General features: G+C 46.9%; 1 protein-coding gene across 3 annotated transcripts in view; it reads right to left on the bottom strand.

The window, feature by feature from the left end:
• The window catches only part of LOC142255303 (von Willebrand factor A domain-containing protein 5A-like), a 212,607-nt gene that overhangs the window by 28,260 nt on the left and 170,458 nt on the right, over nt 1-13,889 (bottom strand). For 2 of the 3 annotated variants that reach the window (XM_075326844.1, XM_075326853.1), the window contains one exon: nt 4,178-4,210. The exons of the other annotated variant lie outside the window; for it this stretch is intronic. In XM_075326844.1, coding sequence (XP_075182959.1) covers nt 4,178-4,210 — 33 coding nt within the window. The remainder of the gene's footprint in view (nt 1-4,177; nt 4,211-13,889) is intronic. 3 annotated transcript variants of the gene reach the window in all.

Raw genomic sequence — 13,889 nt, 5'->3', positions numbered from 1 at the left:
GGGGTCTAGACAGCCCGGGGCGGGAAAACACACAGTTGAAGTCTGAAGTTCAAGCTGAGAGGAGTGGAGGCTGGGGCTAGGTGTAGCTCCAGCGGAGGTGAAGCTCAAGTTGACTGGCGCCAGGGTTGGAGCCCTGGTGCCTTGGCTAGGTGGCAGACGGTGGTCTCCGTCAGCAGGCGACGGGAAGACGGCAGCCGGAGTTCCGAGGTGGACCGGGACAGGGTTGTAGCCCGCCGGTACTGACACCAGAGAACGGACCCGGAAAACGTGCACAGAGGGGGTACTTGGACCCTAAAGCCAGGACCGGAACCAACGGCCTAGCTAATTAACCAATTGAGGGCAGGATTTTAGGTCCGGTTCCAACCAAAGTCCCAAAAGCAGACAACCACCCACAGAGAGGGATAGGGCAACCACCAGGGCCCAGGAGATCCCACGGGTCAGTGTCAGCGGGCACGGCTCCTCAGGGACACAACAAGCCGGGAGCGGACTCCCGTGTTCCATATCGGGAAGTCCAACGCGAAAACAAACAGTGCAGAGGGGAAAAGACGGCGACCACCAGCCCGGGTGGGGGACCGGAGTACAACCGGCCGTGGCGGCCGGCCACCAGCACCTTGGTTTACCAAAAGACTCGTGTGATTTGTTCAACCGTGAGTAACCAAACCTCCCTTGGTATGTCCGGGCGCGCCGGCCCCTGCCACCGCCATCACCTGCATGGAGTCACTGGGTCCTGGGGCAACCATCCCTACCCACGGAGGGGTTAACATCATCCAGCTGCCATTACATCTCCCCCGGGTGACCCGCAACAGCAGCGATGGTGCCACACTTCACCACACACCGTGGGTGGCGTCACGAACTGAATACGGCCAAGCCCGTACAACTACGTCCCCCTTTTCATTTGGCATGTTCGCGTGACCCCCGGGTCCGGAGGATCCCTCGAGCCACGCAAAGGGTCCGGATCCGAGCAGCCCGGCTGCTACAGGCGTGGGGGCGGCACACACCCACTACCTGTTGGATTTCAAACATTATACTATTTGTTTTGCATTCCCTTAACTTATTATATCAGTTAATTGGTAAAAAGCGCTGAAGAGGGGGGTTGTGGTCAGTTTCTTTCTTATATTTATGATAATTATATTTCATTACAGGGGTGCATATTGCACACTTGCAACTATTTCATTGCAATTGAGCGTTTTTGGGGTGCAGATACCATTTTGTGTGTACTTTTGATTATTGAATTTGAAACTCTGAGGCGAGATATGATAAATTATTCCTAGTATCTCTAAAACCTCTGTGTTCAGTAGTTGGACCCCCTCAAACTCACCACTCGGGGGTTCAACAGCGCTTTGCTTAACTGTAGCGGAAAAAAAATTCTGACATCGTGCAATCCATAGTTAATCCAAAGTTATATATGAAACTAGCTGTAGTGCCCGATGTTGCCCGGGATAGTAACAGTCTCTCTCACAGTCTCTGTCTATCTGTCTTTCTCTTTGTCTGTCTGTCTCTTTCTGTCTGTCTGTCTCTGTGTGTGTCTGTCTCTTTCTTTGTCTGTCTCTGTATCTATTTGTCTGTTTGTTTGTCTCTCTGTCTGTCTCTTGGCCTTTCTGCCTCAGTTTGTCTCTTTCCCTGTCTGTCTCTATATCTCTTTGTCTGTTTCTGTCTCTCTCTGTCTGTCTCTTTCTTTCTCTGTGTGTCTTGTCTGTCTGTCTCTGTGTCAGTCTCTCTCTGTGTCTGTCTGTGTTTGTCTGTCTCTTTGTGTTTGTCTCTGTGTGTCTGTCTCTTTCCTTGTCTATTTCTCTATCTCTCCGTCTGTCTGTTTCTCTGTCTCTGTCCCTGTATGCCTTTATCGATCCCTTTCCCTCTTTTTGTCTCTTTAACTGTCTGTCTCTTTCCCTGTGTGCCTTTGTCTGTCTCTCTGTCTTTCTCTTTCCCTGTCTGCCTCTTTCCCTGTCTGCCTCTCTCTCTTTCCCTGTCTTCCTGTCTCTTTTGCTGTCTGTCTGTGCCTATGTCTGTCTCTATCTCTCTGTCTCTTTCCCTGTCTCTCTCTCTCACTCTCTCTGTCTCTCCACTGACATCATATTACCTCACACATACAGTTAGGTCCAGAAATATTTGGACAATGACACAAGTTTTGTTATTTTAGCTGTTTACAAAAACATGTTCAGAAATACAATTATATATATAATATGGGCTGAAAGTGCACACTCCCAGCTGCAATATGAGAGTTTTCACATCCAAATCGGAGAAAGGGTTTAGGAATCATAGCTCTGTAATGCATAGCCTCCTCTTTTTCAAGGGACCAAAAGTAATTGGACAAGGGACTCTAAGGGCTGCAATTAACTCTGAAGGCGTCTCCCTCGTTAACCTGTAATCAATGAAGTAGTTAAAAGGTCTGGGGTTGATTACAGGTGTGTGGTTTTGAATTTGGAAGCTGTTGCTGTGACCAGACAACATGCGGTCTAAGGAACTCTCAATTGAGGTGAAGCAGAACATCCTGAGGCTGAAAAAAAAGAAAAAAATCCATCAGAGAGATAGCAGACATGCTTGGAGTAGCAAAATCAACAGTCGGGTACATTCTGAGAAAAAAGGAATTGACTGGTGAGCTTGGGAACTCAAAAAGGTCTGGGCGTCCACGGATGACAACAGTGGTGGATGATCGCCGCATACTTTCTTTGGTGAAGAAGAACCCGTTCACAACATCAACTGAAGTCCAGAACACTCTCAGTGAAGTAGGTGTATCTGTCTCTAAGTCAACAGTAAAGAGAAGACTCCATGAAAGTAAATACAAAGGGTTCACATCTAGATGCAAACCATTCATCAATTCCAAAAATAGACAGGCCAGAGTTAAATTTGCTGAAAAACACCTCATGAAGCCAGCTCAGTTCTGGAAAAGTATTCTATGGACAGATGAGACCAAGATCAACCTGTACCAGAATGATGGGAAGAAAAAAGTTTGGAGAAGAAAGGGAACGGCACATGATCCAAGGCACACCACATCCTCTGTAAAACATGGTGGAGGCAACGTGATGGCATGGGCATGCATGGCTTTCAATGGCACTGGGTCACTTGTGTTTATTGATGACATAATAGCAGACAAGAGTAGCCGGATGAATTCTGAAGTGTACCGGGATATACTCTCAGCCCAGATTCAGCCAAATGCCGCAAAGTTGATCGGACGGCGCTTCATAGTACAGATGGACAATGACCCCAAGCATACAGCCAAAGCTACCCAGGAGTTCATGAGTGCAAAAAAGTGGAACATTCTGCAATGGCCAAGTCAATCACCAGATCTTAACCCAATTGAGCATGCATTTCACTTGCTCAAATCCAGACTTAAGACTGAAAGACCCACAAACAAGCAAGACCTGAAGGCTGCGGCTGTAAAGGCCTGGCAAAGCATTAAGAAGGAGGAAACCCAGCGTTTGGTGATGTCCATGGGTTCCAGACTTAAGGCAGTGATTTCCTCCAAAGGATTCGCAACAAAATATTGAAAAAAAAAATATTTTGTTTGGGTTTGGTTTATTTGTCCAATTACTTTTGACCTCCTAAAATGTGGAGTGTTTGTAAAGAAATGTGTACAATTCCTACAATTTCTATCAGATATTTTTGTTCAAACCTTCAAATTAAACGTTACAATCTGCACTTGAATTCTGTTGTAGAGGTTTCATTTCAAATCCAATGTGGTGGCATGCAGAGCCCAACTCGCGAAAATTGTGTCACTGTCCAAATATTTCTGGACCTAACTGTAAGCTTCTTATACTAATAATATCCTTCAATGCCTAAAGCAACCAATCAGAGCTCCTATTAATAACCTGTAGCTCGCAGCTCCATTCACTTTAATGGAGGCAGGTTTTTTGGAGAGTAATTGTAAAGCGTGGGGTTAAATTTTCTCATCAAAACATATCCATGACGTTCCCTGAGTCACATGGGGTATCTGTGCAAAATTTCGTGATTGTAAATGCGACGGTGAAGATTCCTTTAGCGGACACACACACACACACACACACACACACACACACACACACACACACACACACACACACACACACACACACAGCTTTATATATTAGATAACACACAGTGGTCAACTAAAACATAGACCTGTGACAGCCATTGACCATTCATATAAATCTAAAATATATTTATAACTAAGAGTTCAGTATTTGGACACTATCAAGCTTACCTGGCTGTTGTGTACTATCGTCGTAATACTCGTCTGTAGAGAGAAACAAATTCTGATATTGCACAATCCATATAACACAGAGATCAACTAAACCTGAGAAACTGACAACCATGAATCACTCATACTGTATATTCCAAAATATATTTAAAACTTGGAGTTTGGTATTTGGTCTCCATTAAGGTCACCTTCATATGTTGCCATACCGGCTAACGCGGCTGTAGAGAGAAACAAATTCTGATAACATCGTACAATCCATATAACACAGAGTGATCAACTAAACCTGAGAAATGGGAAAACCAAATTCAGTTAAAATGTAAACCATGATGCCGTCACTTTCACAATTTCTGGTGGGTGTCAGGATATATCATATAACTGTAGGGGGAAAAAAAGCGCAATAGGGTCTTACCCGGTATGAGGGTGGACAGACAAGACAAAGAAGCACTCACCTGGTGAGGTTAAGCCAGTCACAACCCCTTATGATAACCTGTGAGTGCCCGGTGGTTTAGCTGCAGCCCCGGGAGAGTAATTTTGTATCACACAGGTAGAAGAGAAGACCGGGTTTATGCCGCGCTAAAAACCACTGATGCGTGTAAATTAAAAGATTTCCTTTTTATTGGACAATTTCTACGCGTTTCAGAGACATCAGTCTCCTTCCTCAGGAAAAGAAATCATATTTTAGCAAGGCCGCTTGGACCTATATATAAGGAGCAAACAGCCATGTATGCATTAAAGACTGCCTGTATGACTCAGAGCCACATGGTAAAGAAGAAAAAAAAAAAAAAAAAAAGGAAGAGAAAAAAAAAAAAGGAAAGATGGAACAATCGTGAATAACAGAAAAAAGTGTCTGAAACAGCATGATCCCAAGAATAATAATAATTCCAACAAAGGGAATACTGAAAAAATAAAAAATAAATAAATGAATGAATAAAGACATGAAAACACTTGTTCCTCGTGTTATTTAATAAAGTCAGGGGGAAGGGGTGTGAGGGATGTGTTTAAGATGGTGTGCAAACCCATGGAGTCATAGGTGAATATACTGATGTTTAGTCCTCTACTCTACATGGGGATACAGAGATTGTGAGTTAAAATTCAAAACAATGTGTAAAAAAGTGTGTGTGTGTGTGTATATATATATATATATATATATATATATATATATATATATATATATATATATATATATATATATATATATATATATATATATATATATATATATATATATATATATATATATATATATATATATATATATATATATATATATATATATATATATATATATATATATATATATATATATATATATATATATATATATATATATATATATTTATTTATTTATTTATTTATTTATTTATTAGATAGAACTGATAGAACTACATATGGGGATACAGCGACCGTGAGTGAATATCCAGAGGGACGTGAAAAAAATCTTTTTATATTTATTTATTTATTTATATATATAAAACTATATAGAATGAGGAATAGAACTGCAAGGACACTGCGATTGAAAATTATTTTGATTAAAAATTTTATAATGTCTGACAATGACAAAAAAAGCGGCCTCAGTGAGGAAACCACTAAAAAGAGGGGGGACATTTATATATAAAAATAACGTCCGGGGATTTTTACTTTCTAATGCTTAGTATGCATTCTATTTTTGTAAAGGAGACATACTCCGATAGGAAGTGAGTGCAGAAAGAAAAAAAAAAATTTTTCTAGTTTATTCTTTATAGTTTTATATATATAAATAAATAAATATAAAAAGATTTTTTTCACGTCCCTCTGGATATTCACTCACGGTCACTGTATCCCCATATGTAGTTCTATCTAATATATATATATATATATATATATATATATATATATATATATATATATATATATATATATATATATATATATATATATATATATATATATATATATATATATATATATATATATATATATATATATATATATATATATATATATGTGTATATGTATATATATATATATGTGTATATGTATATGTGTGTATGTATGTATATATATATGTATATGTGTGTATATATATATATATATATATATATATATATATATTATGTATATACTTTTTTACACATTGTTTTGAATTTTCACTCACATTCTCTGTATCCCCATGTAGAGTAGAGGACTGAACACCAGTATATTCACCTATATACTCCATGGGTTTGCACACCATCTTAAACACATCCCTCACATCCCTTCCCCCTGACTTTATTAAATAACACAAGGAACAAGTGTTTTCATGTCTTTATTCATTCATTTATTTATTTTTTCAGTATTCCCTTTGTTGGAATTATCCATGTTTCTTGGGATCATGCTGTTTCAGACACTTTTTTTTCTGTTATTCACGATTGTTCCATCTTTCCTTTTTTTTTTTTTTTTCCTCTTTTTCTTCTCTTCCTTTTTTTTTTTGTTTTCTTTACCATGTGGCTCTGAGTCATCAGCTCTGAGTCATACAGGCAGTCCTTAATGCATACATGGCTGTTTGCTCCTTATATATAGGTCCAAGCGGCCTTGCTGTAATATGATTTCTTTTCCTGAGGAAGGAGACGGATGTCTCTGAAACGCGTAGAAATTGTACAATAAAAAGAAAATCTTTTAATTTACACGCATCAGTGGTTTTTAGCGCGGCATAAACCCAGTCTTCTCTTCTACCTGTAGGATATATCATATATGAGAGGTCCATGTATGCGAATGTTCCATTTCCTTTTTGTCCTATTCTAGTCCTCATATTTGCTAGTGTAGGGGCTCATGTAAAAGCTATCAGCTCTGTAGGAAGATTTGTGCTGCGCAGTTTCGCTCGCAGAGCATTGCCTGCACTGACACACTGTAACAACCTCTGTGATCAGGCTGTGAGCACATCAATAATGTTTCCATTTAGTGACAACTACGTCCTCATCATTGTTTTCATTCTGGTTTATTTGGGGATTTGTAAAAATGTGCGGCTTTTATCACCGCAGCATAATAGCATATAGTATATATATAATGGTATAATACCCAGGTGCGGGACGTAACATCCCCGGATATTGAACACTGAACACTAAAGGCCGCTTTACACTCTGCGATCTTGCTAGCGAGATTGCTCGCGTGCGTACCTGCCCCCATTGTTTGTGCATCACGGGAAAATCGCTGTCCGTGGCGCACAAAATCACGCGGACCCGTCACACTACTTACCTGCCTAGCGACGTCGCTGTGACGGACGAACCGCCTCCTTTCTAAGGGGGCGGTTCATTCGGCGTCACAGCGACGTCACTAAGCGGCCGCCCAATAGAAGCGGAGGGGGCGGAGATGAGCGGGATGTAACATTCCACCCACCTCCTTCCTTCCTCATTGCCAGCGGCCGCAGGTAAGGTGAGGTTCCTCGTTCCTGCGGTGTCACACGTACCGATGTGTGCTGCCGCAGGAACAACGAACAGCATCGTACCTGCAGCAGCAACGATAATTGGGAATAGGGGGGGATGTCACCGATTAGCAATTTTGAACGTTTTTGCGACGATTCAAAATCGCTCATAGGTGTCACACACAGCGACATCACTAAAGAGGCCGGATGTGCGTCACAAATTCCGTGACCCCAACGACATTGCTTTAGCGATGTCGTAGCGTGTAAAGCGGCCTAAAGACTGAACCTTAAGGCTGCTTTACACGCTGCGACATCGCTAAAGCGATGTCGTTGGGGTCACGGAATTTGTGACGCACATCCGGCCTCTTTAGTATTGTCGCTGTGTGTGACACCTATGAGCTATTTTGAATCGTCGCAAAAACGTTCAAATTCGCTAATCGGTGACATGCCCCCCTATTCCCAATTATCGTTGCTGCTGCAGGTACGATGTTGTTCGTTGTTCCTGCGGCAGCACACATCGGTACGTGTGACACCACAGAAACGAGACACCTCACCTTACCTGTGGCCGCCGGCAATGAGGAAGGAAGGAGGTGGGCGGGATGTTACGTGTCGCTCATCTCCGCCCCTCCGCTTCTATTGGGCGGCTGCTTAGTGACGTCGCTGTGACGCCGAACAAACCGCCCCCTTAGAAAGGAGGCGGTTCGCCGGACACAGCGACGTTGCTAGGCAGGTAAGTATCTGTGACGGGTCCGCGCGATGTTGTGCGCCATGGGCAGCAATTTTGCCCGTGACGCACAAACGATGGGAGCGAGTGTTCTAGCTTTTAGTATTGATGGTGCGGATTATCGTGATCGTGGGTAAAAAATGAAAATAATACTTAGAGTATAACATACATTGGTGTAAGGGAAAGCTAAGGTGCAGACTGCAGTATTTTAGAGAAATACATACTTGGCTGTGATAAAGCAGCCTGTATCCTTTAAAGTAAAGTACAATGTGTCACAAAAAATAAAAAAACTCAATCATTGGATGAGTAGGAGCAATCCAAAGTCATTAAAGGAATTGTCCACTACTATGACAAACTCTTCTAATTCCACTGTTTCTCCAGGTAAAATAATAAAGCCTATACTGATCTTCTATACCCGGCACTTTTCGAGCAGTGGTTGCGATCATGGTGCCAGGGCTCACATGGGGTTGTGAAATCGTGCGAGCCCTGCTTCCAATCAGCGCCGGCTTCCTTCGTCCCCGCCTTCGGACCAAATGAACAATCAACAGGAAGTGAGTGCAGCCGCAGCGTCACTTCCTGTTGATTAACTCGTTTGGTCTGAAGGCGGGGGAAATGGAAGTTGGTGTTTATTTGGATGTGTGGCTCGCGTGACGTCTCAACCCCATGAGAGCTTCGGGATAGATAGATAGGCCTTATTATTTTACCTGGGGGAAACGTGGAATCAGAAGGGGCTGTCCTAGTAGTGGACAACCCCTTGAAAACAAAGTGAGACATCTAATCGAATAAATGGGGCTGTACCCTGAAATTCAAAATGGTCCGAGGCGCCGTAACAAAAATATCACAGCAATATCTAGGCACATGTAGGTTTTTGGATAATTCAACTAATCATTTATTCAGTTTTGACTAAAGTGTCAATCAACATTTTTAATAGGAAAACCTCATTAATAAAGAAAAGCCCGGACGCCTGCCCTGAAAGGGCTCAAGGGAGGGCAACATGACTGAGGAGGGATGCTAGGCCTGAGGGTTAGCAAGGGGTTAAGGTACAGGGTATTTTGTGCGGGAAAAGTGGGAGGTGGAGTTATAGGGCTGTGGGGCCATGTAATTGGTCAGGGGGTTGCTAGTGTAGGGGAGTATATACAGGGCTAGATTAGGAGGTGGGAGGTCATTCACTACCTGGAAGACGTCTTGAATTGTTGCTGATTCGCTTGGATCCTGAAAATTGAGGGCTTCGGGGTACAGATGAAGAGGAGGAGGAGCAGCTGCAGCGATGGCCCGGCGAAGTCGGCGGCTCTGCAGATGGGGACCCCCCTGCCTCCGAAGCGGCAGTGAAGACCGCGGTTTCCTTAGCGCCTCAGCCCGGAGACGCCCCAGCGGAAGACCCACGGCAGCGGCGGCAGATTAAAGAAGCGGGACAAAGCGGGGCCTGGGCCGGAAGTCGGGCCACGGGCATCAAGGCAGCGGGGCGGTGAGTGACATGGCCGGCCTCCCCTCCACTTCCGGTTCGCGGGGCGCAGTGTGATGCGCGCGTCGCGGCTGCGTGGCCCGCCGCGCTCACTTGCTCGCCGAGCTCGCCTGACCCGCCGCGCTCGCCTGACCCGCCGCGCTCGCCTGACCCGCCGCGGTCACGTGGGTCGGCGGTGTCACGTGGGTCGGCAGTGTCACGTGGGTCGGCGGTGACACGTGGGCAGGCGGCGCGGTTACGTGGGCTGGCGGCGCGGTCACTTGCGGTCCCAGTGGAAGACGTCGCAGTGACCTGCATCAGATGTCGGCAGCGGGGCGGTGTGACGTGACCGGCCTCTCCTCCACGTCCGGGTTGCGGCGCGCACTGGTGACGCGCGCGTCGCGGCCACGTGACCCGACGCGGTCACGTGGTCTGGCGATGCGGTCACGTGCTTCGGCGCTGGTGTCAGCTGACCCGGAAGTGTCGGCAATGAATCCTGCAGCGATCGGCGGCGGCTGCAGAGCAGGATGCGGGGAGGATTTCGCAGACCCAGACGACCGTCCAGCAGCGGTGCGGGCAGTGGTAAGTGACATCACTGGCCCTGACAGCCTCAGATCAGTACGGTGCGGGGGTCAGCGTGATACCTGGGCGGCGCGGCCACGTGACCCATGGCGCGGTGCGGGGTCTGGCGGCGCAGTCACATGCCCCTGGCATCTCGGTCGGCTACTACTGCCAGGGATCTAGGTGGAACAGCCTGAACGGGGTCCAGCAGGCAGTGGCGGCACATCTAGCGCTGACTCGGGGGGTCAGCAAACGACAGGGCTGACCCAGAGCTGGGCTTGTCATGCGATCGTCTGCATATGCCAGGAGTGCGGCCTGCGCGGCCGCGTAGGGTCTGGTCAGCGGCTGGGTGGCAGCACGGGTTCCAGCTGGCGGATGTGCGGCTGGAGCGCACCACCCCCCCCTAAGTTGTGGCTCCGAGCCGGTGACTACTTGACAAGCGTCCCCGGCTGGCCGGCCAGTCCGGCCGGTTGCGTTGCGGCCCTGGAGGGCTGCAACCTGCGTTTACCCGTGGAGAAGATGGCGGTGCTCGACGCGGAGGACATGTGACGGCTGTTCCGTGGGATCCCATGGAGTCAGCCTAGTAAGTTACGGCTCACTTAAAACCTTGTATTAATGCTTGAATTATGGTGGGTGGTAAGGGTGTCGATAGGTATGATTTTGGGTGCATTAGGGCGGTAGTTGGTTTGTCAGCAAGTTTCGGCAGGAGGTTGGGGACCCTGAGTACGGCGTTGAATTTTGTGTGTGAGTGGTGGCTACGTGGTCCCGGGTGCCTTGCTATGCTAGGGTGTCTATTTATAGGTGACGACTTTGTTATTCTGGATGGCGTAATGGCGCTTGCATTCTCTGGGTGATTGAGGCAGGGATACGAATACTTACAAATGGGTTGTGGATAGCCATGGTCACGGCAATTCCATGGTTTCTGGAATGGTCATGGGGGTCTTTTAGCTAGAGGATTATCTCGGTTCATAATATGTGATAAGAGTTTGATGGTAGTCCACTGACATGGTGGCCCGGCATGCGGGGGCGCATTTGCATTCGGCGTCTTACTCTGGAGCATTGCATGGGGTGTGTGCTATTTGAGAGGTCAAGGGGGAGGTGGTTGTGTTTTAAGAGGGGTGCTTTAAGTTTTATGGGCATCGGGCTAGCCCGGTTCTCCAACTGGTGTTGTGTGAGTACTGGGGGTATTTTGCTGGTCCACTGGGGCGCGGCATGTTTTGTTGCGGCCAGATGTTAAGGTCGAGATGATGGGGATAGCAGTTTTTGGATATCTGTCCTTCCTTGCGGCGGTGGACGACACCTTTCTGGGGGTCTTGAAGTTGACCAGTCACCTGTATGCGGTGCCCAGGCTAGCCGTCTATTGCCAGGAGTAAGAGGCGATAAATAATAAAAAAAAAAAAAAGTCATGATTTTGTTGCCTTTGCCTGTAATCGGTTTTCAGTGTTTGTTTCCGATATCTTTCGTACATGTATTGTGTGGAGCTGGATGTTTTATGGTTGCGCAATGCCGGTTATTGGGGTCTATGGTTCGGGTTCGTTCCCATAGTTGGGTATTATTCCAATATTCGGGATGGTTGAGTGCTTATTTTCTGTTTCTGGGACAACCTGGGCTTGCTAAGCTGTTTCTTCATGCCCAGAGTGTATTTGCAGAGTTAGAATGTGTGGGATAAATCGATGTGTGTGGTTTGTATAGGTGGGGCCCTATGTTTGAGGTACAGTTACGGGCCATTATCAGGTTCCCGTGTATATCATGCTACTGTTTTGTGGTCCAGTTTGGCTTCTTGAATTTGTGGGTTCACGTGCCGTTTGGGGGTTCATGGGGAGATTACGGGAGTCTGTCGGCAGTGCCTGCACGGGGGCAGTTTTAACAAGTTTTATACACGCGGATTGGTATGCGGTTCTTAGTAGGGTTGCCGGCTTAACGTTGGCAGTCCGTATTGGGCGGCATTCGTTATGGCGGTTGATAGTAGCTCCACAGGAGTTTATAATAAGAGTAGGTGGTTCTCGTTTACGATGGGTTTGGGGTGTTTCTTTTGGGTACAGCTGACTTGGCTTTGCCTTATGGGTATATGGTTCGTCTTGGTGTGTTTCTTCCTGGTGCCCCCCGGGTAGGGGGCTCGGGTAATGTGTCGGTGCAAGGAATAAGTGACATTTGCGTTGGGTGATCCAGTGTGTGGCTTATTGGTGTCGGGGGGGGCCTCCTATTGGCGACTTGCGGGAGTTTCCAGCCAGGTAGTGCTGCTGGCGGGTGTTGCTCCATTTGTTGATTATGTGGACAGACTGTGGGGCCTGTTGTGGGTTTCGCGGGCTGTCACGCGGTGGTGCAGCCCCTCCCGGCAGTACATTGCCGGGCGGTTCCTTTGGTCTTACGTATTGGTCGGGACCGGCAGGTATCACGGGTGCACAGTGGTGCGGCGCAGCTGCGGGTGAGGTATTTGAAGTAGTGTGTGAGTAGGTCGCAACTATGCCATTACCTCCCGCAATGTTGGGCTGGATGGCTGGGGTAGCCAGTGCGGTATGCACTGGCTCTTATGGTTTAAGGACGTGGTAATTGTCTGGGGCGGTGCCCCGTTTGGGGGTTGTTTTGCGGCGCTTTGGGGCTGAATGGCGGGGAGGCACCAGACACTCGTGGGTGCAACGTTGACGGTTGGCCCTGGATTATGGTGTCTGCAATTTCGGAGAAATATGGTGTTTGAGTTTCCCTGGATTACGGGTCGAGGGGGAGTTTCTGTTCTCTCATTTTGTGAGTTGTATTGAGTCTGCAGTTTAGCGGGGATGGGGTGTGGTGTGCAGTTGGCTTTTGGTGAGAGGGTGGCAACGGTAGGGTTGTGCTTCCAGGTTCAAAGCACACGGAGATACCAATGATTAACTGTGCTTATGTGCCCCCCCCCCCTTTTTACGGGGCTTTGAGCATGATGCGGTGGTCAGAAGGGTGTATGCTGACTTAATTAGGGAAATCATCTGGTGGTGGGAGTATGGTTACACAGTGGGATATAGTTAAGGTCTTTTCGTCAGGCCGGTGGTCGGCTTGACTGTCTTTGGTCCCGTGTTGTTGTGTCTTTGGGGTGGAATGGTTTTGGCTATTGGACTGGGTGGTAATTCCTAGGATCGGTGTGATAATACACAGTTTACGGGAACAGCAGCGTTTTGGTACCGCACGTGGGTGGAGGAGACGTGGTCGCTGGGGGGGCATCCGGGGTGCTTGATCCGTGACATCGGGCTTGATTGCCCTGGGCCATTTCTTCCTGCCTGGGTGGCGTGCTCGTGTTGTTGTTCGCAGGGGCATGACTGTCTAGCGGTTCATTATCTGGTATGTCTTAGGATCTGCCAGATGTTGGGGAACAGGGGAGGTTGTTTTGTTTCCAACTATAAAGGTTGGCTTTGCTTAATTACCAGCTGATATGTAATTTGGAGGCGCCTGCAGTGTAGCTGTCTCAACGAGGCCGAGCTTGCCCCCTTATTCCTTGGAGATGGGGGCGGCGGCTCAGGTGGCTCGTTGGGGACTGGTCGCGCAGGCGGTGCATAGGATCGGACAGCGGGGTTGGCTAGTTTCTGGTCTTGGGGCGGCTGCCCTTGTTGTACTGGTACACCAATAATGGTTGGCTTTGTTTAAT

The sequence above is a fragment of the Anomaloglossus baeobatrachus genome, chromosome 1 (assembly GCF_048569485.1).
Source record: "Anomaloglossus baeobatrachus isolate aAnoBae1 chromosome 1, aAnoBae1.hap1, whole genome shotgun sequence".
Taxonomy (NCBI): Eukaryota; Metazoa; Chordata; class Amphibia; order Anura; family Aromobatidae; genus Anomaloglossus; species Anomaloglossus baeobatrachus.
The sequence above is the reverse complement of the archived record's forward strand: the minus strand, read 5'-3'. Positions and strand labels throughout refer to the sequence as shown.